The sequence below is a fragment of the Paramormyrops kingsleyae genome, chromosome 10, assembly GCF_048594095.1.
Source record: "Paramormyrops kingsleyae isolate MSU_618 chromosome 10, PKINGS_0.4, whole genome shotgun sequence".
Lineage (NCBI taxonomy): Eukaryota > Metazoa > Chordata > Actinopteri > Osteoglossiformes > Mormyridae > Paramormyrops > Paramormyrops kingsleyae.
The window spans coordinates 2,691,850-2,716,473 of record NC_132806.1 but is presented as its reverse complement, the minus strand read 5'-3'; the positions used below and the strand labels follow the sequence as shown (position 1 = coordinate 2,716,473).

The 24,624-nt window shown below is 41.1% G+C and overlaps 1 protein-coding gene across 5 annotated transcripts; it reads left to right on the top strand.

Annotated features, from left to right (window-relative positions):
* The first annotated feature begins 519 nt into the window (after positions 1-519).
* Positions 520-24,398, top strand: klc2 (kinesin light chain 2). Of its 5 annotated transcripts, none has more exons than XM_072717155.1 (15): positions 520-1,088; positions 10,004-10,064; positions 13,911-14,157; positions 14,249-14,552; positions 14,893-15,109; positions 15,434-15,623; positions 15,719-15,892; positions 16,230-16,329; positions 16,447-16,496; positions 16,657-16,724; positions 17,593-17,701; positions 21,427-21,579; positions 21,725-21,849; positions 22,183-22,240; positions 22,734-24,398. In XM_072717155.1, exons 3-15 carry the CDS (start codon positions 13,930-13,932, stop codon positions 22,815-22,817), a joined length of 1,860 nt encoding a protein of 619 aa, XP_072573256.1. In that variant the 5' UTR covers positions 520-1,088; positions 10,004-10,064; positions 13,911-13,929; the 3' UTR covers positions 22,818-24,398. The 5 variants fall into 5 exon arrangements, with proteins under 5 accessions (XP_072573256.1, XP_072573257.1, XP_023682474.1 ...); XM_072717156.1 differs by having other exon boundaries at positions 13,908-14,157; XM_023826706.2 differs by lacking the exon at positions 10,004-10,064 and having other exon boundaries at positions 22,737-24,398.
* The last annotated feature ends 226 nt before the right edge of the window (positions 24,399-24,624 follow it).

The following is a 24,624-nucleotide window of genomic DNA, read 5'->3' as shown; positions in this document are numbered from 1 at the left end:
GCAAAAATCTCCAGCCCAAGGTTTGCTTAAAATCCGCTCAACGTAAGCTGGAACTAGCCCAATATTTGAAATCCCAGTATATTACAGTATATCTCAAAGAAATAAACCAGTATTTTGCATTTTAATCACATTCAAATGCTCAACATTTTAAAAGCACAGGTAAACGCAATGACGTCACGTAGACTGACGCACTCTTCTTTCCAAGGGCTGTCAACTTTGTTGGGCTGGCTGGAGTGAGATTTTCAAATCCAGACTGCAGACACATTTACATGTAAGTTTTATTACTTTGTAAATACTCTGTATGGTTTGCAAACTACCCCAACGCCTCTGATATAGCTAATTTTAGGTTTATAATGGAATAATCTTTTGCCGCAAGACTGCTTGCGTGAGAGTCTGAAAGCGTGAGTATCACGTCACATGCACATTCTGCTTTCCGTGTACGTCTCTCTGACTTTCGGTGGCTAGCGATTCAGTATTACTCAGCATTAGGAGCCACTTGCATTCATAATTAATTTGTTTTTACTCTCACATGGGCAAGTCATTATCATGAAGGTAGCCCCAAAACCCGCAACCTCCTAATAATTACCCACCACTGTAGTTTCAAAATAGCCCAAAGACCTGACAACACACGGAGCAAACGGCGCCGGTAATGGGTGCTGATGATGTAATTTAGTCTGACTCTGAATGTATTGAATTCTGGGAAAAAAGACCCACAAGCAGGCCTTTCCAGCTTCCGGCTGTCATCGGTGGACATCCGGTTGCATGCGTGCAGACGGTCAGAGGGATTACAACACAGCCCGGCGGCGAATGAGCGGGGATGGAAAGTACCGGAGCGGAGATCCGCGCAAGCCCCATCGCTGCTGTTCACTGAGTGTAACCTCGGTCCATGGCCGAGGGGCCGAAAAGACGCCCGCTCTCCAACCCTGTTCCGCTGTACAGTTGTAATCCTTTGTGATGCGTATTATTTGAAAGCAGTTAAGGCGTCACATAAACAAAGAGAAGCGTGCGAGTCCGGGGAGGAATAAGAGTCCCGAACGAAGGAGCGTCTAACAAACAGCTACTGCTGACATTGCACAGCCGGAGACACGGTGAGAAACCATGTCCTATATATTCGTGTAACATTGTGTAGAGTTATATGTATTTATTAATTATTCTATATTTATCTATAGAAGCCAGTGGTTTGATACATTAGATGACATTACGCGGACTGATTGCGGTGTTGATAATTTGGGTACAGATGCACATCGCCAAGGGCACCTGTCTCCAGTATAACTCAGCCTCATTTATAGTTTTTAATGTTCCGATTGCTCTTTTTTCATTTGCACATGTGGGAATATAATGTTGCCATTTGAGGGCAAGCGGTGAATGCGGTATTAGAGGGTAATATGAAGTACACTGCTACTACCCGGCGCCGCAGACATGTCTGTGTTGCACCTTTCAGATAAGGAATCTCGGCCTGGAAGCGTTCATCATTACGGGCTTTTTAGATCAAGGTACTTAGTGATTCCTTTTCAATAGCGGTTACTCATTAGTCATTATATTCAAATACATAAAGTAATTGATGTTTTCAATAGGAGATGCTTAATATCGCCAATGCGGCGTGTTAACCTGTTCGAGTCATTTTTGTCGGTACTAAAGATTTTAATATTGAAAATACAACGTAAATCCGGGGACCGAGTTGCAAAAAATCGAATTAGTGAACGTAACTGTACAGATCTGCTGTATCATACGGGGGAACCTCCTGTGATGGGGAATTGCGGAGTGGCTTGGTGTTGCTGCATTGCAGTCAATACAGAAAGCGAGGAAGGAGGGAGGGAGGAGAAAATGGGAGGGGGGAGGGTCAGGTAGGTAAGTCATTTGTCTAGGTGAGTGTGGTTGCGCACTCCGATTGTAACCGCGTTTCACAATCACCATCCCCTTGAGATGTCAAGAAAAGGTGTCAGGAATTTAAAAAATCCAGACTTGTTTGTACTGAAATTATGCAGAGGCCGAGCGTTCCTGCGCATCCAAAACAACGCACTTAGCCGTGTCATATCTGCGTCTGCATAAGTGCTTTGAAGCTGCCGGGATGTCCACGTTAGTTTAGAACTGATATTCATATGGCAGTGTTGGATCAAACGTTATTTTTTAGTTGATTGTTAGGCTAAAACCTAGTTTAATATGATATCTCATTTTTTTTTTTTTACTGGTTAATGGTGTAATGATTTTATAATCTTTGGCACAAACATGAGTGATGCATCATTGTATAGGCCTATGTTTTTTTTTAATTTCTCGGTCATAGATTATTTCCCAGAAACTGGGTAATGGCAGAATGTGCTGCTAATTCTTAATCTGTGGTTTATTGTACAGTGGTAACTCAGAACTCGAATTTAATCCGTTCAGAACTCCAGATCGAATCCTAAAAAGTCCGAGTTGTGATCGAATTTTCCCCATAAGAAATAATGGAAAACAAATTAATTGGTTCCCGGCTACAAAAAATTACACCTAACTATGTTTTTTTTAGAACTTAAACACAAAATGAACCGAATAAAACCACAAGAGCATATACTATACTAAACACATCTAAGCACATTTAGCAAAACAGTAATTTGTAAAGTAAGAAAATAAATGTATCCAAACAATGTGTCCTGCCATGAATCGTCCGCTCCTTCCGTGTGCCACGCCCCCTCGTTGATCCCGTGTGGAATCGCCGTGTGATCAGCGGTTTCTGGTTGTTGTCATTAGTCCTCTGCGTTTCAGTTTGTTTCCTCTGTCTGGTCATTGTATTTTCCGTCTGTGTTTTGCCTGCCTTACCTGTAATTAAACCCCGTATTCCCCGATACCCTGACGTCTGCGCCTTTGTCTCCGTTCTGTCCCTGCTGGGCACAACAATATTATTATAATTAAAGTATTAATGGTTTATTATTAAAATAATGAATAAGAAGGGTGAAAGCAGGTGACATTTGACCTTGTGAATGTAGTAAGTCAAACAGTATTTAATGGATCGTTTTACTGTTTCACAAAAACATTATATGGGTGCTGGTGTTGTGAACACTGTAACTCTAAAAGTATTTTATGAATCTTTTTCAAACTTTTCAAACATATTGTAATAATGACAAAATGGAAGTGATCAATTTTTGAGTTTTTCCTAAAACTGAAACAGAACTGCATAGTAATACCAAAGAATGGTAGTTTCAGACATTTAATCCTGTTATCACAGTAACTCAAAGTGTTTGATCGATCTTTTTCAACCTTTGCAGGCATGTTGTAATGTTTGTCTGGACTTGATCAAATTTTGCGACAAATCACACCAAAATCGAAGCAGCGATGCATAATGATAAAGAGAAGGTCAGCACAGACGCTTGATCTTGTCAGCATGAAATCTCAACAATTATTTGGCCGATTTTTGCTAGATTTTGCAGGCACTGTGTATGGGAGAAGCTATGGATGTATCCAAATATTTAGACAAATTGCACCAAAATTGAAGCAGTGGCACTTAGAAGAGAACAAAGAGAAGGATGAGATGATTAGAGGCTAATTCTTGGGACAGGATGAATCTGTCATTATTTACTCTACTTACTCTATTTGATCTTTGGTTGATTTTAACACTTCACAAAAATATTGTATAGAAGATACACCTAAAATGCGCACAAATTGCAAGTGCAAGGACAGAAAGCGTCAAAATTAGAACTGCCAGGAGAGGACAGTCGAGAGCAAACACTGACCACCATCTTGTAAACACTGATATTCAGGCACTTGTTTGCCAATATTCCTTGTTTTGTGGGCAAGCAATTGGTATGCTCTAAGTGAAAGCCAAGAGTTAAAAAAAAAAAAAAAAAAAAAAAAAAAATGATTTGTAAATATTGTTCTTGTTGATTGTAGCTAATCCCATTATATATTATGTCAATAAGAACATAATTTTTTTATTGTGCAGATGGAACAAATCAGTGTAGTCATGCAATTAAGTCTTCCAGGAAATGTGAGGATTAGAGTTTGCACTCATCTCACATATTGCATGATTGCCCCGTATTGAAAAATTTGTTCAGATTTGAACCATTATTTGTTTTGTAGGTTCAGGCACTGTGATCATGACCTTGATTTAGTATTTTGTGGGTGTTTTAAACTAAGGCATGATTTAGTATACTGTCTGCAGTGCTCCTGTAAGTCTTTTTGGACAAACGCGTCTGTTCAAATGATATTAAAATACATGATGCCCATGGAAACAAAAAAAAATTTGAAATAGTCTGTGGCACCTCCAGGACAGGTCTATAATATTAGTCTGTCTGATACATTTATTGTTATATCACAGAAAATGTTAGTCATAGTGCAAATGAGAAATAAATAGAATGTAAATATTTAGACACTTAAATATGAGTAATATAAATGACACTTTAAAGACATGGACATTAAGACATACATTCCAGTTTGCTGAATTTTTTGCCACCAGCTAGTTGGTATGAATTTCTTAGTGTAGGTGTAATGTGCAATAAATGAATAGGTGTAGTTTGAGTTACTTCTCAGAGCTATAGGACTCAGAGCATTCAGGGAAAAACACATTTATTGATTTTCACATTTCCAGTTGATCCATCTAGTACTTCTAGAAATTATACAGGTTGGTGAGTGTGTGAGGCATCGGTCTTGGATGAAGGGAGTAGGTGACAAGGCTGTTTGGGGAATGCTGTCATTTCAACAACCCCCCAATCTAGTTGTAAAGGCTTCTGTGTCTAACTTTGGTGAAGAAGCAATTTTTTAATTAATTAATTTTGTTAGTGGTAGATGAGCAAGCGTGTGACTCAGGGGGTTCAGCCTCTGTGCCTGTGATTAGAAGGTTGCTGGTTTGAGCCCAGCCTCGGCACATCTGCCGGCCCTTGAGCGAGGCCCTTAAGCCCCAGCTCTCTGCTTGTTGTAATGGGTGACTGCCCTTGGCGGCCAGCTTGCTCTCACCTGCAGAGTGCAAGTTGGGGAAATTCTTGTTATACCTCCCCCATGGGGATCAGTAAAGCTTCTTCCTCTTCTTCTTCTAATTATTCTTCTTTTACTTCTAATTCTTCTTCTTCTTCTAAAAAGTGGACCAATAGTTTACCAAACTATGCTTTTACTGCTTTAAATTGATGGTCATAAGTAGAGGTCGACCGATATGGGTTTTTCAATAGCCGATGCCGATGACGATATTTAGGAGTCAGGGTCAGCCGATGGCCGATATATGCTGCCGATATTTTTTGGCCGAAAATTGGACGTTTTCCCCTCTATTTGCATGATAAAATGTCACATTAATAATAAACGATACACAAAATTTCTCAACTTAGCATTTATTGAATACTGACTTGTGTAAATTTAAATATAAACTTAAATAACAAAAACACAATACAACTTATAAACAACTTAAACTTATAAACAATAAAGATAACAGCATCAGAATCTCTTTAGCAGCAAACTCATTCTTCAGCTCCCAAGCTCACCAGTCTGCTGCAGATATTGCACCTGGCTTTTCCTGGTGTTGGCTTTGTGAAATGCTGCCATACAGGATTAGATTTTTGTTCAGCCATCAGACAGCAATTACTAAAACAGAAGAATAAATGCAAGGTTAGAATTTTTATTATAGTACCTTCATCTTCAATTCATTCTACAATTCCAGTATTCCATGCACATTAAAACAATTACACTCTAATACATTTTGAAGAAAAAAAAACACTAAGTGCATCATGGTATGATGAGTAGTGTACACTAACATGTTGTTTCTGTTGTTAGCAGACAGACAGCTTAAAGCCAAATTCACAATCGGAATCTAGTGATCCCGGAAAATAAAATAAAATAACTGTCGTATTGCACAGCCTTGTATGCAAGGACAACATAAGCCCCTAGTGATTGTGACGTTGTATAAAGGATAGACATGTTTAATGAGGAAACTAACTGCGCAAAGTCATGCACTTTTTATCTAGACGTCTGACAAATTGTTTGAATCTCCGGTCTCAAATGAAAAAAAGTTGCACAGAAAGACCATTGTCAGCATCAGCTCAAGTAAATGGTAACCACGCTTTCGAACAAACACTTTTCTCCGCCATGCATTGTTCTTAGCAGCTCTGTGTCTCCGAGGACGGCGCTGTCTGTGATCAGGGCAGAGTAACGCAACTCTCACACACGCTGCAGTATTTGAGAGCTGCCTGCTCCGCCCCACACACTCACAGAGTGAAACTCTCCGACACAAGAAAAAAAAACATAACTGATAACATCGGGCTGATATGGTAATAATTAAAATGTTAACAATTAAAATTATTTTTAACGATTAAAAAACGTCTGTGAGCCCACCAATAAGCGCACAAAACGAACTCTATTAGAATCAATGATCCTTAATGTTACCTGTAAGCTACAGTTGGTTGAAGGCTCATTATCATTTCCCCAGTTCCCAATAGCGTAATTCGCGTTTTCTTTTAAAGCAACATTTCATAGCAAACTACTTAAATAAACAGGTCATTGAAAGATCAGAATTTAAGCCTTACCGTTTTATCCCAGGATTCTTCCAAAACTTCTGGCTGTGGTCCTGCACAAGGCAGCATGGGTCACGTGTTCCACAGCAACAATAACACCGGGCTGCCCGCAGACGTGCCTGTCTGAAAATCGGCGTAGTGCACTCGGATATCGGCCGATGCCGATACATTAAAAAATGCTAAATATCGGCCCGTTATATCGGCCGGCCGATATATCGGTCGACCTCTAGTCATAAGAATAAATTGTTGAAATGCTACTTCAATGCTATAAGCTAGTTAGCCATGGAAATGCAAGAATGTGATAATTGTAGGAATGCTCCTGGTTTTGTTGTGCTGATAATTGATTTTGGTCATGGACCTTCCTTCATGCAGCTGTCATGAAATGAGTGCTTAGGGCTGGGAGATATGACCAAAATCTCATATTGTGATATAGGTCATTTCATATCACATTGTAGCATATTTTCTGTAAATTGAATGAGTTTATATATAATGAATACATGGAAAGGCCTTCTTTACATTTTGAATTATACATTCGACAAATAAAAGGTGTCTCCTTTTATTTAGGGCCTTTGTGCAAATTACCTGTTAAGCATGTAACAATATTATTGTATAAAATAGGGGTGGGCGATATGACCTCAAATTATCATCACGGTATTTTTCACTTTTTGAAGGGTGACGGTATTATATCGTGGTTACTTTTTTGCAAGTTTTGGGAGGAGCAGCAGCATGTCCCTTTATGTAGATTTAAAAAATATTTTTTAATATATTAAGTACACTTTAAGATGGGTATGGGTGGTTTTATTTCGAAAAGGCATAAAATGTATCATAGGTAATGTTTTCACATATTTGTTTTAAAATTCTGCACACGCATGCAAATGCATTTACTTGTATGTAACCATTTTATTACCTTCTAAATAGTCTGTAGGGTTTGCAAACTACCCCAACACTTTTGATGTCGTCAATTTTAGGTTTGTAATTGAATAATATATATTTGCTGTAAGATTTCTAGTGTGAGCGTGAATTTGAAAGCCTGAGTGTTCACACCAGATGCATGAGAATTGGCAACCCTGAAAACGTATGTTTTTTGTTTCACATGAGTTTATTATAAAAAATAACATTACCTTTTTTTAACTGTATAAAGTAATCTTTGACGAACATGAAATCACCAACTATCTACATACATTTATCCAGCATTTTATAAAATACTGCGTTTTCAAAACTTTTCAGCTGTAGGATTTCAGGACAGAACAGTCGCTCTGTTAGGACCATTATGGCTCTTTGTTAGATTCACTACTGTTATTAACACTTACATTAGCGCAAACAAAAGCCGACTTGTGTCTTGCTTGGCGTTAGAGTTTGACGTTCATTGATATGGGAAACAGGCGGTTCTAGTGTTAACTGGGTAATTGTCCCTTTCACCACGAATATGTTTCACTTAGCAAATATGTTTCACTTTTTAATTTGCTACTGTGTGTGTGTGTGTGTGTATACACACACATACACACACACACACACACACACACACAGAGACATTACAGTTTCACTTATCCGACATTCCGCATTATCCGACGTCCCACCGAAAAAACAAAGAAACAAAAAAACGCATCAGTCGGCAACAAGAACTGCAAGTTGCGAGCATGAGCGTAGTCTATTTTTTGTTGCTTCCAACTCTATCCGCAGTTAACTAGTTAACCCATCTGTACAGCGGCGCGCCCGTCATTTGTCTGTCATTCGCCCCACCCTCACTCACTCACTGTCACAACTCACTACTCAGTATTTAGCTTCAGACAATTCTGTAACTGTAAGTTATTTTTTTCTGATTTGTTGTAAAACACGATTATTAGGTTCGTAATGTGTAAAATTATAACATAGTTTGACGTTTAATAGGCTTTGTCTTAACACCTCCCATTATCTGACATTTTCGCTCATCCGACGTTCTGCAGACCCGTTTATGTCGGATAAGCGAGACTCTACTGTGTATGGCTACGTTCACACTGCCATGCTGAAGTGACTCAAATCGGATTTTTTGCCTTAATGTGACACAGTTCTGATCTTTTCAGGGCTGTGTGGACACGCAAATCTGATCTTTTCAAATCGGATTTGTGCCACTTTCATATGTGGTACTAAATCGGATACGTATCCAATTCGTGGCCATGCGACCTGAATGTGAACGCTCAGATCGGAATTCATGTGGCTTTTTGCTTATACGCATGCGCTGACATCAGCCTGCACCGGCAGCGCAAGAAGGTAAAAATGGAAGAGAGCTGCGATAACGGTCAGTGGAAGGATGGAGAAGGTGGGGATTTAATTGATATTTGGGGAAATGAATCTGTTCAAGCTAAACTGGAAGGAGCCTATCGTAATAGAGTAGTATTACGTAGAGTAACCGCCGGACAACCCAAAAATATCGATGTGCGGGTGACCAAATTAATTTTATTCAAAGGTTTTCGTCGCCCAGTGTGTACTGAATAAATCTACGGAAAATAATTTCAAACCATTTCGGCAGATTATGTACGATGATGGCCGATTGTGATTGATGATTTGAGAAAGTATTATCGTTAGTCTACATCAGCGGTCACTAACAGGCGGATCGCGATCCGGGTCCGGACCCAGAAGCTGTCCCATACGGACCCGGACCAACAGCCAAAACATTTAGTTATTATTTAAAACCTGACGGGGTGCTTTTATTTTAACCGGCGCAGCGTTTGTAGTCTTTTCGGTAGTGGTTTAGCAGTAAAACCGGCATTTCCCACACCAATGAGTTTATTTAAATAACAGATAACATTACTTTATACATATGTTAAAGCCAGCTGGCCGAAGTTCTATGTCACGTGACAATAAATAATGTCAAAACGTTTTTGAATTGTACTGAATTAATTTGATTTGACAGTCAGGTACTGATTACATACAATGTTGATGCTACTAATAGGCTACTTAAATATACACTCACCTAAAGGATTATTAGGAACACCATAATAATACGGTGTTTGACCCCCTTTCGCCTTCAGAACTGCCTTAATTCTACGTGGCATTGATTCAACAAGGTGCTGAAAGCATTCTTTAGAAATGTTGGCCCATATTGATAGGATAGCATCTTGCAGTTGATGGAGATTTGTGGGATGCACATCCAGGGCACGAAGCTCCCGTTCCACCACATCCCAAAGATGCTCTATTGGGTTGAGATCTGGTGACTGTGGGGGCCATTGTAGTACAGTGAACTCATTGTCATGTTCAAGAAAACAATTTGAAATGATTCGAGCTTTGTGACATGGTGCATTATCCTGCTGGAGGTAGCCATCAGAGGATGGGTACATGGTGGTCATAAAGGGATGGACATGGTCAGAAACAATGCTCAGGTAGGCCGTGGCATTTAAACGATGCCCAATTGGCACTAAGGGGCCTAAAGTGTGCCAAGAAAACATCCCCCACACCATTACACCACCACCACCAGCCGGCACAGTGGGAACAAGGCATGATGGATCCATGTTCTCATTCTGTTTACGCCACATTCTGACTCTACCATTTGAATGTCTCAACAGAAATCATCAGAGACTCATCAGACCAGGCAACATTTTTCCAGTCTTCAACTGTCCAATTTTGGTGAGCTTGTGCAAATTGTAGCCTCTTTTTCCTATTTGTAGTGGAGATGAGTGGTACCCGGTGGGGTCTTCTGCTGTTGTAGCCCATCCGCCTCAAGGTTGTGCGTGCTGTGGCTTCACAAATGCTTTGCTGCATACCTCGGTTATTTCAGTCAAAGTTGCTCTTCTATCAGCTTGAATCAGTCGGCCCATTCTCCTCTGACCTCTAGCATCAACAAGGCATTTTCGCCCACAGGACTGCCGCATACTGGATGTTTTTCCCTTTGCACACCATTCTTTGTAAACCCTAGGAATGGTTGTGCGTGAAAATCCCAGTAACTGAGCAGATTGTGAAATACTCAGACCGGCCCGTCTGGCATGCCACATGCCACGCTCAAAATTGCTTAAATCACCTTTCTTTCCCATTCTGACATTCAGTTTGGAGTTCAGGAGATTGTCTTGACCAGGACCACACCCCTAAATGCATTGAAGCAACTGCCATGTGATTGGTTGATTAGATAATTGCATTAATGAGAAATTGAACAGGTGTTCCTAATAATCCTTTAGGTGAGTGTATATATATATATATATGCAATGTAAATTTTCATTCTGATACTTAATTTGCTTGCATTTTTCAAAATCTTGTTTTATACTTTTGACACAAAATTAATTCCATACTTCAATTTAACTCCATAAATGTAACTTTTTTAAAGGGTACTGTATTTAGTCAGTTTGTAAATTTCATCACAGAAAAAATGTTATTTAATGTCTCGTTTTGAATTTAAGCGTTTAGCTGAATAATGTAATTTTTAAATTCTTGAAATTTTTGTTTACATTGCAGACATATTTACTTTTTTCTAGGTGTTCCATTTTTTCTCCCAGCTTATGTGATATTATGTTTGGCAGGGATGCACTTCTGTTTTCCAGTTGACATGAATCTTTTTAAAAATGTAATAATATCGAGATACAGTGGTACCTCAGTTCTCAAACTCATTAGAACTCAAATTTCTTAATAGTTGAACCAACCAGTTCGAAAAAAAATTACCTAGAACTCGATCTGAATCTCAGAAGTCAAACTGTGAATGCTGACCTAAGATAACTTGTACGCGCGGAGAAATGAGTCACGCAGCACATCTCTCAGCGGAAACAAAGGGTAACTCTTCCGTCTCAGCCTCGCATTCGCTGTGATAGCATTGTGCATGTTTACACTAGGTGAATACATATATTTAGACAGTAAAAATACATTTAGACAATGAGAGACAGTAACAGTAGTTATTATATAATAAAATACATTTTAAAATAAAGATTTCTTATTCATTATTTTAATATTAATAATAAACCATTAGTATTGTTGTGCCAAGCGGGGATGGAACGGAGACAAAGGTGCAGACGTCAGGGTATCGGGGAATACGGGGTTTAATTGCAGGTAAGGCAGGGAAAACGCAGACGGACAATACAATGACCGAACTGGGGAAACAAACTGAAATGCCGACGAAGTACAGAGGACTAATGACAACAACCAGAAACAGCTGATCACACGGGGATTACACACGGGGTTAACGAGGGGGCGTGGCACACGGAAAGCGCGGACGATCGGGGCATGACACATTGTTTTTTTTTTTTTTTGGTTTTTTTACAAATTGTTTGGATGCATTTATTTTCTTACTTTAAAAATTACTGTTTTGATAAATGTGCTTAGATGTGTTTAGTACAGTATATAATTTTCTTGTTTTGTCTGGTTCATTTTGTGTTTAAATGCTAAAAAAATACATATTTCGGTATAATTTTTGGGGCCGGGAACCAATTAATTGTTTTTTCCATTATTTCTTATGGGGAAAATAACACCTGCTTAGCACTGTTATCATAATGACAGAACAAAGCGGCATGAGCCTATCATGTGAGGCCTGCATGTTTGGACGCTGTAACAGTACTACAATAAAAAAAACAGACCGATGTGAAACAAAGCAATTGTATCCTGTATAACATCCCAGTGGATGACATCCTTCTGTATATCTCACTTATTTGTCAATTATCTGTCTCAATGGATCTCAACTTGGTGTATAGATCTTCAGTTAAAACTTAATTGCTTTAACCAGTTAGCTAACTAGGTGAAAATGACATAAAAAAGCATATATGATCAATTATGTGGTAAACACGTTCATGGATGGGTTCGCTATTCAATTCAATTTTATTTATATAGCATTTTTAACAACAGTCATTGTCACAAAGCACTTTACATTTAACCGGCCAGAACCCCACCAAGCAAGCCTGAGGCGACAGTGGCAAGGAAAAACTCCCTCCAGCAGGAAGAAACCTTGAGAGGAACCTAGACTCGGAAGGGGACCCCATCCTCCTCTGGGTGACCAGGGGGCATGAAACTGCATTTACATTGACATTCATTTCAGTCCATATAGTTTTAAAGTCCCAGTTGGTTTCGTGTAATTATCTCCAAAGAGTCCAGGTGAGGGTTCAAGCGGTGTAGTGTCGGCTCGGGATCAGCTCGGAAAAGAGAAGATGGAGAAGAGTTATTGCCCTACACCTAACCTAACCTCCGGCAGTACTGAAGTAACTATGGCAGCCTGGCTAAAAGAGAGACCTGGAAGGAAACACAGACATGAGGGTTTCCAGGGGTTTTGGTATCAAGCCAAACTACCGTCAACAGCTTAAGTGATCGGCGAGAGTGGCAGGGTGACAGCACCTATCCCCCCCATTCACCTTTAATCTCAAATGACTATGAACCTCCATATTTCCCATTCACCTTAGAAAAGGGGATTATACTATCCAAAAAACTGGCTAAAGAGGTACGTCTTAAGCCTTGACTTAAAAGCAGAGATTGTGTCTGAGTTCCGAACACTAATAGGAAGTTTATTCCATAACTCTGGGGCTTTATGAGCAAATGCTCTTCCTCCGAAAGTAACGTTCTTTATTATGGGTATGGATAGAAGACCTGCATCTTGCGATCTAAGCATACGATTCGGAATGTAGTTGCAAATGAGGTCACTCACATACTGCGGTGCAAGACCATTTACAGCTTTATAGGTTAAGAGTAGTATTTTGTAGTCAACATGAAATCTAACTGGCAGCCAGTGTAGTGAAGATAAAGTTGGGGTAATATGATCATATGTTTTAGTTTTGATGAGGACTCTGGCTGCTGCATTCTGGACTAGCTGGATTTTATTTAATGACCTATTTGGACAACTGGAGAATAAGACATTACAGTAATCGAGCCTGGAGGTAATAAATGCATGAACCAATTTCGCTACACTGTTGAATTACCAATGTGCAACATGGCTGATGATGAAGAATTGTTTCTGCTTTGTGTGGAAATAGATTTGTGAAATGCAACAAAGACCAATCTACTGTAATATACTGTTTATATAACAGTTGGCACCAACCAAATTAATCTGTTGTTTATATTTAACTGTGGTGCACAGTTATTGTTATTGACTGAAGTAATAAATCTTCATTTGCACTCAAACCTTTTGAAACTAGTATTAAAAATTAAAACGCACTTTTGCTATAAGTAGTCAGTTTTATTTGTACAATAATTTACATGCCTTAATAAATTATTGTTTATTATTATGCTGCAAGCAGTTTAAGGATAGAATTGCTGGTTAAGTGGTTAAATAGTTAATTAACATTACTACATACATTCCACTTTGGTTGGTTTGTAAACAAAAAAAACATGGTGAATCATAATTCCAACCAAAATTCTTGTGATATGACACTTTGGCCAGCCCATCCCTGCATCAAAATATTTTTGACATTGCGAGTGTGAGTTGTATGACATGGATATCAAATAGATGTGTGATATCTACTCCAAGAGCTTGTACTGTACCCGCATCCATAATTCACTCTTCCCCAGCAGGTGAGGTCATACCTAGGAGATGTCCACTATGGTGTGTCCACATGAGGAGGCCTTGGAGCGTCTCACGCAGGATGAGATTGTCCTTAACACCAAGGCTGTGATACAGGGCCTAGAAACTCTACGTGGGGAGCATGCTCAGCTGCTCACCTCCCTGCTGGACTGTGGACATCCACCAGCAGCCCAGGAGAAGTCCACTCTGCTTCGCAAAAGCCTGGAGGCCATTGAGCTTGGCCTGGGTGAGGCGCAGGTATTGCAAGGACGGGCTGACGGATGTGAAATGGGAAGCGTGTCATTGGTCCAGTGGGCCTAATCTCCACCACTTCTGTACTGTTCTGCAGGTGATTATTGCTCTGTCCAGCCACTTGAGTGCAGTGGAGTCGGAGAAGCAGAAGCTGCGGGCACAGGTGCGTCGGCTGTGCCAGGAGAACCAGTGGCTGCGGGATGAGCTGGCAGGAACCCAGCACAAACTGCAGAAGAGCGAGCAGAGTGTGGCCCAGCTGGAGGAGGAGAAGAAACACCTAGAGTTCATGAACCAGATAAAGAAGTTCGATGATGATGTGTCACCCTCAGATGAGAAGAACAATGAGACCTCCAAAGACAGCCTGGACGACCTGTTCCCCAATGATGATGACCACGGACCAGGTAGCTTGTTCAGTCTTCATTTTACTTCATGGTACATGGTCCAAGAATAATGGGTGAATAATGAGTTGGGGTTTTAAGGTCCAAAAATGCCAACGTCCAAATGTTTGCCAACAGACAAGAATGCAATTGATTAAACCTCATTCGGAACAGGAATCATCTCAGTAGAAATATACTCCCCTGACCCCTTAGACAAAGAGCTTTGTCCTCTGTTGAATCCATTAACAGCCACCTTCTAAGGCTGTGTGGTTGAACAATTCCCCATCCCTACCTTATACAGATGTATCTTTTTATTGCACTGTTGTAAATATTTGAGGATATTCTCTTTCCGTCACATCCGCAGCCCAACGCAGCGGAGAGGCGGCAGCCCAGCAGGGTGGCTATGAAATCCCAGCTCGATTGCGTACCCTCCACAACCTGGTGATCCAGTACGCCTCCCAGGGGCGCTACGAGGTGGCCGTGCCCCTGTGCAAGCAGGCGCTGGAGGACCTAGAGAAGACCTCTGGCCATGACCATCCTGATGTAGCCACCATGCTCAACATCCTGGCCCTGGTGTATAGGTCAGTACTGTAATACTGTTCTTAAGTTGTCGGGACTACTGTGATTTGGAGAATCTGGCTGGTGGCCTAAGGCATATGACAATGCAGGTCATGCATGGGACGCGCTCCGTGTTAAAAAAAAATTGACCTGAATTGCAAGTCTCCTGGCTGTGCAGGGTAACCAGGTTACTTGGAACAGATACGCTGTAAACACAGTGCTGGAGTTGGAATCCTGTAACCCTAGGGTTGTGAAGCAGCAGCACAAACAGCTCAGTCACCAAGTCTGTACATGAATTAATGATATGGGGGTATTAAAAGTGAACTGTGATCTTTTTTATGTTCCAGGGATCAGAACAAGTACAAAGAGGCTGCACACCTGCTAAACGACGCCTTGGCCATCAGGGAGAAGACGCTGGGCAAGGACCATCCGGCTGTGGCAGCCACGCTCAACAACCTGGCCGTGCTCTATGGCAAAAGGGGCAAATACAAGGAGGCGGAGCCTTTGTGCAAAAGGGCTCTGGAGATCCGGGAGAAGGTAGGGCTGAGGGTTACTGTCGAGATAAAACAATAGACAGCAATGGACAAGAGACCCAGTCAGCATTGTTCATTTCTGCGTGTGTGTGTCTTCAGGTTCTCGGGAAGTACCACCCCGATGTGGCAAAGCAGCTGAACAACTTGGCTCTGTTGTGCCAGAACCAGGGCAAATATGGTGAGGTGGAGTACTATTACCGCCGGGCACTGGAGATCTATGAATCCAAGCTGGGCGCCGACGACCCTAACGTGGCCAAGACAAAGAACAACCTGGTGAGGGGTCAGATGGGTGCACTGTGTACCCTGCACAGTGTCCCAGTCTGTCCAGGGCAGCCTGTTAGGCATGATTTAATTACAAATAACTGGGTTAAGCTCATTGATGAACACCAAATAAGCCTTGGGCAGTGGAGTTATTAATCATGTTTGTGTTGTAATTGGCCAGATGGTTGCTGTCAGGGACAATACCCATTTATCTGCAAGATTCCTTCTTTAAAATCAATCCTAATTTTTTTTCTGTTGAGCTAAGTGAATTTCATTTGTTGGGGCTATATGCTGTGAAACTGGATTCCTGCATTTCCTGTATCATCACATCTGTTTTTTCCCCTTTTAGGCTACATGCTACCTTAAGCAGGGGAAGTTCAATGAGGCAGAGTGTCTCTACAAAGAGATTCTGACCCGAGCTCATGAGAAGGAGTTTGGATCTGTCAATAGTAAGTGATGTGGCTGATGCTTGTTACTAGGGGGACTGTAAGGTTCTATAGACTGTTGTGCTGTCTCTGTTGTGCTGTCTGTTTACAAAACAGTAATGCACGTTGACTTTCTTTCAGATGACAATAAGCCCATTTGGATGCATGCAGAAGAGAGGGAACAGAGCAAGGTATCATTTGTCTTAATAATAGATCTGGGATTCTGTATGTGCAGTTAGGTCTCATCTTAGTGACCGACCCAGAGTCCTCATTCTCTCTGAGTGCTGATACTGCCTCAGTTATATTTCCTGCTCACGTTTCTTGCTTATTATATTTTTTTCCCTCATGAAGGACAAACGCAAGGACTCTGGTATTTATGTGGAATATGGTGGCTGGTACAAGGCTTGCAAAGTGGACAGGTGAGCGTGACGCTGAGCTCTGAAACTCACACAGGAGGCCAGTTACTCTCCTGCTTATTTCAAGTACAACAAATGATCTTCTTTACTATGCAGAAAACGATTCTTGCCGTTTGCCTGTTTGTGAATCTTAACAGCCATTGCCAGTGGAAACTGATCTTGCCCAGATGTAATCCAGTAGTGTGTATTTTGTGTGAATGCCTTCTGCTCGCTGTGTATTTTGTGTGAATGCCTTCTGCTCGCTGTGTATTTTGTGTGAATGCCTTCTGTTCGCTGTGTATTTTGTGTGAATGCCTTCTGCTCACTGTGTACTTTGTGTGAATGCCTTCTGCTCGCTGTGTATTTTGTGTGAATGCCTTCTGCTCGCTGTGTATTTTGTGTGAATGCCTTCTGCTCGCTGTGTATTTTGTGTGAATGCCTTCTGCTCGCTGTGTACTTTGTGTGAATGCCTTCTGCTCCCTGTGTATTTTGTGTGAATGCCTTCTGCTCGCTGTGTATTTTGTGTGAATGCCTTCTGCTCGCTGTGTATTTTGTGTGAATGCCTTCTGCTCGCTGTGTATTTTGTGTGAATGCCTTCTGCTCCCTGTGTATTTTGTGTGAATGCCTTCTGCTCCCTGTGTATTTTGTGTGAATGCCTTCTGCTCCCTGTGTATTTTGTGTGAATGCCTTCTGCTCCCTGTGTATTTTGTGTGAATGCCTTCTGCTCGCTGTGTACTTTGTGTGAATGCCTTCTGCTCGCTGTGTACTTTGTGTGAATGCCTTCTGCTCCCTGTGTATTTTGTGTGAATGCCTTCTGCTCGCTGTGTACTTTGTGTGAATGCCTTCTGCTCGCTGTGTACTTTGTGTGAATGCCTTCTGCTCGCTGTGTTAGTCCCACAGTGAATAACACCCTGAAGAGCCTGGGCACGCTCTATCGTCGGCAGGGCAAGCTGGAGGCTGCTAAGACCCTGGAGGAATGTGCAACCAAGTCCCGCAAGCAGGTACCAGAGCTATATTCAGAGCCACTTTCCCCCCCCAGCTAAAGCTCCATTATATCCTCCTGAGACCCCACCCATTCATTTATGTCCATTGTAGTGGACATTTTGTTTTTGCATCTACCTTTTCACTGATGTAAAGAAACATATTTGTTCCTGTTGTACACTAAAGAGGACATGCTGTGAAATTAGAAATAAAAATATATTTGAAAAAATCTAAATTGTAAGATGTCTTATTTCCTCCAAAGACAAAAAACCTAAAATTGAAGAACTCTTTTTTTTTTCCCCTTGGGTCTCAGGAGGATATATGCAAATATAGGATTTAACCAAATAAACACTGAGCATAAATGACATGTGGAAAAAAAACTCGACACTAAAATGTGCAGTAGACATTTTTTCTAAATAGCAATAAGTGAAATATTTATTGCACTTGTCATAGAATGTTAAAATGGTCAGATGTGCTGTGATGCTGTGGTTTCTCTCCTTGAGCTGCTGGTACGTACTGGACTGGCAGCTAGCAGAGACTGACCCTGTTCCCCTGTCAAACGGGGATAGGGGTTTTCTTCCTAGTTTCCAACCTGTGGGAGGAAAAGCTTAAACACAATGCTTCCATGTGTATACTGCTCCAGTACAATCAGATATGCAGTTCTTTTAAAAAAAAAAAAAAAGAGAGAGAGGAAAAAAGAGAACTCTGACCTGAAGCAGTTATTGAAGTCACCAGTAGCATTCACTGACCTGGTGGCACCAGAATTTAAAATGGAAAATATAAAAATTTAAAAAAAGAAAATACCTCGAGCTTGATGGGTTTTACTTTTGCATTCTCTGAGTTCACAATAGAAGCACAACTGCTTATTCGAGTCGGGCACCTGAATGATTTGTTCTTGGTCCTGCACTCTAGTAAATGGTGTCATGTAAAAGCTGCCAGAGAATAAATTGTTGCATGGTCTAATTTTTCAAGCAAGCATTAGCAAATCTTGTAATGCACCTTATGCATTATATCATTTCTTATATATACTCAAGTGTAAGTGTGTGTGTATATGTGTGTGTGCGTGTATGTGCGTGTAAAACTTCGCAAGATATAATCAAGACTACATGCACTACTCTGAGCTATTAGTTAAGTTCTCCCCAAGCGAGCTCGATGGGCCAAATGGCCTCCTCTCGTTTGTATAGTTCTTATGTTCTTATGTTCTTATTAAAATGTAGATATATTTGTATACGTTTTGTTTTAATATTATAACTACATTATATTTGTTACTGGCCTAAGCCTGTATATAGTCTATACCAACTGGAGCCAGGCAAATTTTGAATTTTATTCCAAGACAAAAAAGACCCCAAACTAAAATGCAATGTACCACCAATTTATGTGACATTTTTGGGGTACAAATATAATACAGTTCTTCTGAATTGCTAAAACAATAAACCTCATTCTTTGAACAAAACTGCCAATTGCCAAAACTCATTTATTGAATCAGTCACTCATTTGACGAAACTGTAAACAGTGCTCACCTAGTTAGACACAATTTGCAGATCTGAGTCACCCTTCTTGCAAAACTCATTCTCATTCATCAAAACACATTTTGCACCACGGTGAACTTTGATGCGAAATAGACAACACGGGTCACAAAATTTAAGCAAAGCCAGCACACATTAGTCATCATTTAAACACAATGACTCAAAACTGTTCACACGTTTCTAAACATGAGCAGAAGCCAAAGAGTGGCTAGAACATAGAAAACGTGCCAGATGAGAGTGCAAGTGCCATAGGTGAGATAAATTTCGACGTCAAGGTACAAATGGGTCACACAGATGATTCTTCCCGCATCACCCAGCAAGGGAGAGCATTTCCTGTGATGTAGCCAAAGTTCTTTGTCCTGACATGATGATGAGGCAGCGTGAATATTCTTCCTTGACTTTGGCTTGGCAGTTGCACAACATTGTACTGTAATATGCCTCTCATTTGGATTTTTTACTTTGTCTTTTACAGTAACCTTTTTGGAGTACTGAATACTGCAAACATTACATGTCAGTTTAGTATAATGCAATGTATGCAAACATTTTTGGTAGATAACATTTTTTTTGTTTGTTTTCACTATACTCTTGTGGTTTCCAGTTTTGCAGCTCAATATGCAAAAGACCACATCCACAGTAAATGTTTCTCTATATGCCAGTGTTACGGCACCGTAAGTGTTTGCAGGAGGTCCCGACAGATTCTCCGGACTTCTCGGTTTTGACTGGGAGTGTTTTCAGTTTTTTGCTGTAGTGTGTAATGACTGCTCAGTGTTTATGTACCAACTGGCTTGATGCGCGATCTGAAAGCAGTGTTTGCTTTTGAGCAAAGATAATATAGTTTTGTGAGTGTAGCTTGAATTTCAGGGTAAGTGCAGGGTTTGCTGCTATACTGCGGTTAATATATCTGTTATGTATAGCCTTTGGCTTACTCATTGGGGGGTACGTACGAGGCAGAAATGTAAAGCGCATTGAGACAATGTAATGTTGTGATAATGCGCTATATAAATAAAATTGAATTGAATTGAATATTCACTTATTTTCTATATATATATACACTAAGGGTGGCACGGTTCACAAAACCCACGGTTCGGTTTGTATCACGGTTTTAGGGTCACGGAAAGAGTGAACGATCGAGGCATGACACTCACTGGAGTGCTTTGTCACAGATAACTTAATTTTCTTTAACAAAGTGCCTAACCGCACATTAAATAAAGTCACACAACAAAGGCGCACAGCAGTGTTCAGATGTTGTGCTATCGGTTGGCTGAAATTTAAACGTTTTCTTCAGAGACAGGGTGGTAACGCCGAAAACATGAGCTAAACGCAGCAAACGAAAGGCTACCGGAAATTACTTGGCTGGCTGAACTTTTACTGGAACTACGTCACACCGCTCTGTGCATATAGCCTATTCTTTCGCGCGAAAGGGAAACACACTGACGTCACATACGGGGCACGAGGCTACATTGCGCATGTCATGAACCGTCGAACCGTGCGACGCATGCATGCCCCGAACCGAGACAAGCAAACCGAACGGTTCAGTTTTTTTTCATGAACCGTGCCATCCCTAATATACACACACATATATACATATATTTTACACACACTGCCAGGCCGATGGTGAGCATACAATGCAACGAAATTTCATTCTGTTGTGCACTAACCGGTGTATGTTCTGAATGACAATAAAAGTGGTTATTCTATTCTATTAGTGTTTTGAGAAAAGGAGAGATTTTAGGAGATGTGTTTTAGCAATTCAGAGAACTGTACCATTTTGCTGATCCATTGGCGTTGACACAGCCCCCCCCCCTTTGGATAAAGATAGCAGTGTGGCTGTTTGGTTTTGCTTGGAAATGCTTCATGCTGATGATGTACCGAGTTATTTCATTGCTAAAACACAAAATACATTCAGCAATGTGTCTTGTACTTCCTCTAAAACCCATATATCACTCTCCAGTCCTGGAAATGCCTCCTTCTGTCCCATTGTTTTGTTGTTTCTTTCATCACTAGCCTAATCGTTTCCATCTCTCATTGGCCCACCCAGCTTGGGTTATTTCAGGGGAACCTGTTACTCACCACTTATTGAATTAGAAAATCCTTTTAGTTGTTTGATGCAAATGAAATAAGCCTCAGCCAGCATTCATTTTGTGTGTCGGGTGACCAGACGGCTATTTGTGGACCTTCAGTTTCAAGTCGTGCTTCTGATTTTGTTTTACGATTTTCAGGGCATCGATGCCATTAACCAGAGCAAAGTGGTGGAGCTGCTGAAGGATGGCATGCTGGGCGCTGATGAGCGGCGGCAGAGCCGGGACGGCCTGAACACTCCCGGGGGGCTGCGTGGTGAGGGGGAGGGTGAAGACAACGCTGAGTGGAACGGGGTCAGTCTATCTGGGCTTTCTTGAATAAACCCAACTATCTCACAGTTGATCTGTGACACTCGAGTGCCTTATTCACAAGTGATTCACCAGTTCATACTGCTGAATCCCCGCTGAAGTTCGGCTAAAATTTGCCACCGTCCTGCAGGATGGAAGCGGCTCCCTGCGCCGTAGCGGCTCATTTGGCAAGATCCGGGATGCCCTGCGCAGAAGCAGCGAGATGCTGGTGAAGAAGCTGCAGGGCAGCGGCCCCCAGGAGCCACGCAATCCTGGGTGAGATGACAGCCTGTCTCCAGCAGGTGGCATAGTCAGCCTGCATAGTGCCTGCTCCTGTTCTTCTGTTTCCAGAGCAGAAAAAGTGCACTCTGTAATATAATGTAAGCTCTGCAGTTTTCTGTAGATTGCATAAATGTTTATTCTGTGTAGTTTTTTTGTGCAAATTAAAAAAAAATCTGTCTTCTGGAATTAAGAGAAAAAAAATTCAGAAAAGCAGGGTGCTTATTTTACAGGAAACATGGTAGCGTTTTTTATTTTTGGAAAAATCTGACTTCTGGTGTGTAATGCGGTTATTGTACACTCTAAGATGGTGATCTGTGTCTTCCGCAGCATGAAGAGAGCTTGCTCCCTTAACTTCCTGAATAAGAGCGCAGAGGACCCCTCCCAGGTACTGGTGTAATCTCAAAGCCCCAGCCCAGTTGGTGCAGTTCTGCATGTGATCATCTTAGACCTCTTTCAAGTGCTTTTCAGAAGACACTTTTGACTGTGCATCCTCAAACTCATAATATTGAATTTAATTTACATCAGTTACATATTTTACTATATTCTCAAGTAATTCTCAAGTAATTATAATTACTTATGTTTTTAAACACTGATATTAACTGATAAGTCCGTCATAAATTCCATTTATCTGGTCACTCTTTTGTTTTCCCTGTCTGTTTGGCTCTGTTCTATTTGCTACTGTCCTCCTTCCTGTAGGATCATCATGTAACAGTTTCTTTTTTAAAACAAGGGTTCAAAACTAGGCTTTTGACTTAGATGGGTTGTGCGGATAAGGACATGTATTGCTGTCTATGTAATCGCTGTGCTTAAGCAAACCATCATACCTGCTGTTAACACTGTGATTCAGTCTAACATGTCTTTTCTTTCTTAATCTTCAGCAGCCCAGCAATGGCCTGTCAGAATCTAGAGGACTGAGTGCCAGCAACGTGGACCTGTCAAGGCGCAACTCTCTCATTGGTTGAAAACAAAAGTTGGGGCAGGGCAGGAAAACGAATGCCCTTGATGGAGGTGTGGCTTAATCCTGCTCATTTAAGAAGAAGAAATTGCTGAAGGAAAACATTCATTTATTTATATATAACAAAAAAATGACCATGGCTTTGACAGTGCGATCAGTACAGGGAGATGTCTGCTTTCTGTAAACTACACTGGAAATGATCAAAGATATATAAGAACGACCATGACCTTGAAGAGCAGCTGTATAAACCTGCATGCCGCTTTTAGGCTTGAGTTCTGGCTCTTTGGCCAGAAAATTGATGCAAGGTTCAAGGGGTATGAACTGATGTAAAAAAAAAAAAAAAAAAAAAAAGGGGGGGGAAGAAAAAAATCAGTTTTATTCTTTGCAGACACTCCTCAAATATTAGAAGCATACCACTAGCTAGGAACATGTTACATTATGTATCTTAACGTATTTAAGTAGTGGCATGAATGGAGAATGCTCCCTACATGCTCAGCTCCGCAACTATCATCGTTAGAACTGTATGTAAAAAGTATGTCTACAAGTAAGATTTGCTTGTTTTGAGAATCAAAGAGTTTAAAGGGAAAAACACTTAATTTGTGTGTATTGCAAAATCAGCAACATGGTACAGCTGAATTTCACTTTTTGCCTTCTTATTTCTGTGTGTGTATATATCGTTATAAATTATTTTCCTTTGTACATAGGGCATAGGGAATTTGTTTACATCATAGATGTTAGGCATGTCATGTCATATAACTCTCTGTAATATAGTTTCACTTTGATGCTTGCTGGAAACCAACCCACTTAACCCAAAACCCAGTTCCTAAGATGATGTGGTTCAGTATAGGTGGGCGTGTCAGGGAAATGACGAGAGATCCTGCTCTGCTCGCTGCCATTTGTAGTGCTTTCTTGTTGTAGCCCTCCTATAGCAACCTGGGGATGTATTTATTTTAATTTGCGAGGGGGGGTGGACTTGTCTTTCATGTTTCACATCATTAACCCCATCCTTGTAAGTTTAGCTAACAAAGGCTTACATGTTCATCTCCTTTTGTCATTTATAATTTAGAGGAAATCCACCGTACTCTCATTGGATTAGAGTGCTCATACATTATAGTGCGTTGAGTGTTATGAAACCAGCGTAAAGGCTTTCCAGGCAGTACGGTAGCTGGCCAATCAGCATGGCAGCTCCAGGCAGAACAGTAGCTGACCAATCAGCATGGCAGCTCCAGGCAGAACAGTAGCTGACCAATCAGCATGGCAGCTGTGCCATGTAACTGCTTTCATAGGCATTGCCACATGAGCCCAGTAAGCACCTCAGTGATATTAAGGTGTTGCGCTGCTAGTGCTTGGATTGCAGTTGCCAAATATAGGAAGGTTGTCATGTTCTTCTGGACTTCTGTAATTACGAACACGTATAAACCCTTCAGGTGAACTGTGAAGAAATTTAGTCTCTTTTTTTTTCTTATCTAATTGTCTCCACAGAGTGTCAGTGGTTTCTCAGTAGTGTGCGATTCAGTTGCTGTCTAGTCCATATAGTGCGTACAAAGACGTGCTGGGGGACTAACCTACTGTAAAGGGGGGGGGGGGGGGGGGGCTGATTGTCTCTGAGGAAAGCACTTGATGGGTTTGAATGTCTGCCTGACGGAGGTGGGGCTCAGTACTCATGAGAGGAGGGGGATGGTAGAAGTGGTGGGCAGAGCAGTGTGACGTTGAGGGGATGACAGACATTGATGGATGTTTCGTCTGCCTTGGCTGGGGAAGCTTTCCCCTGCTGTAAGGAGATGAGTGATGCATGGTCTATGGCTTTGGTCACT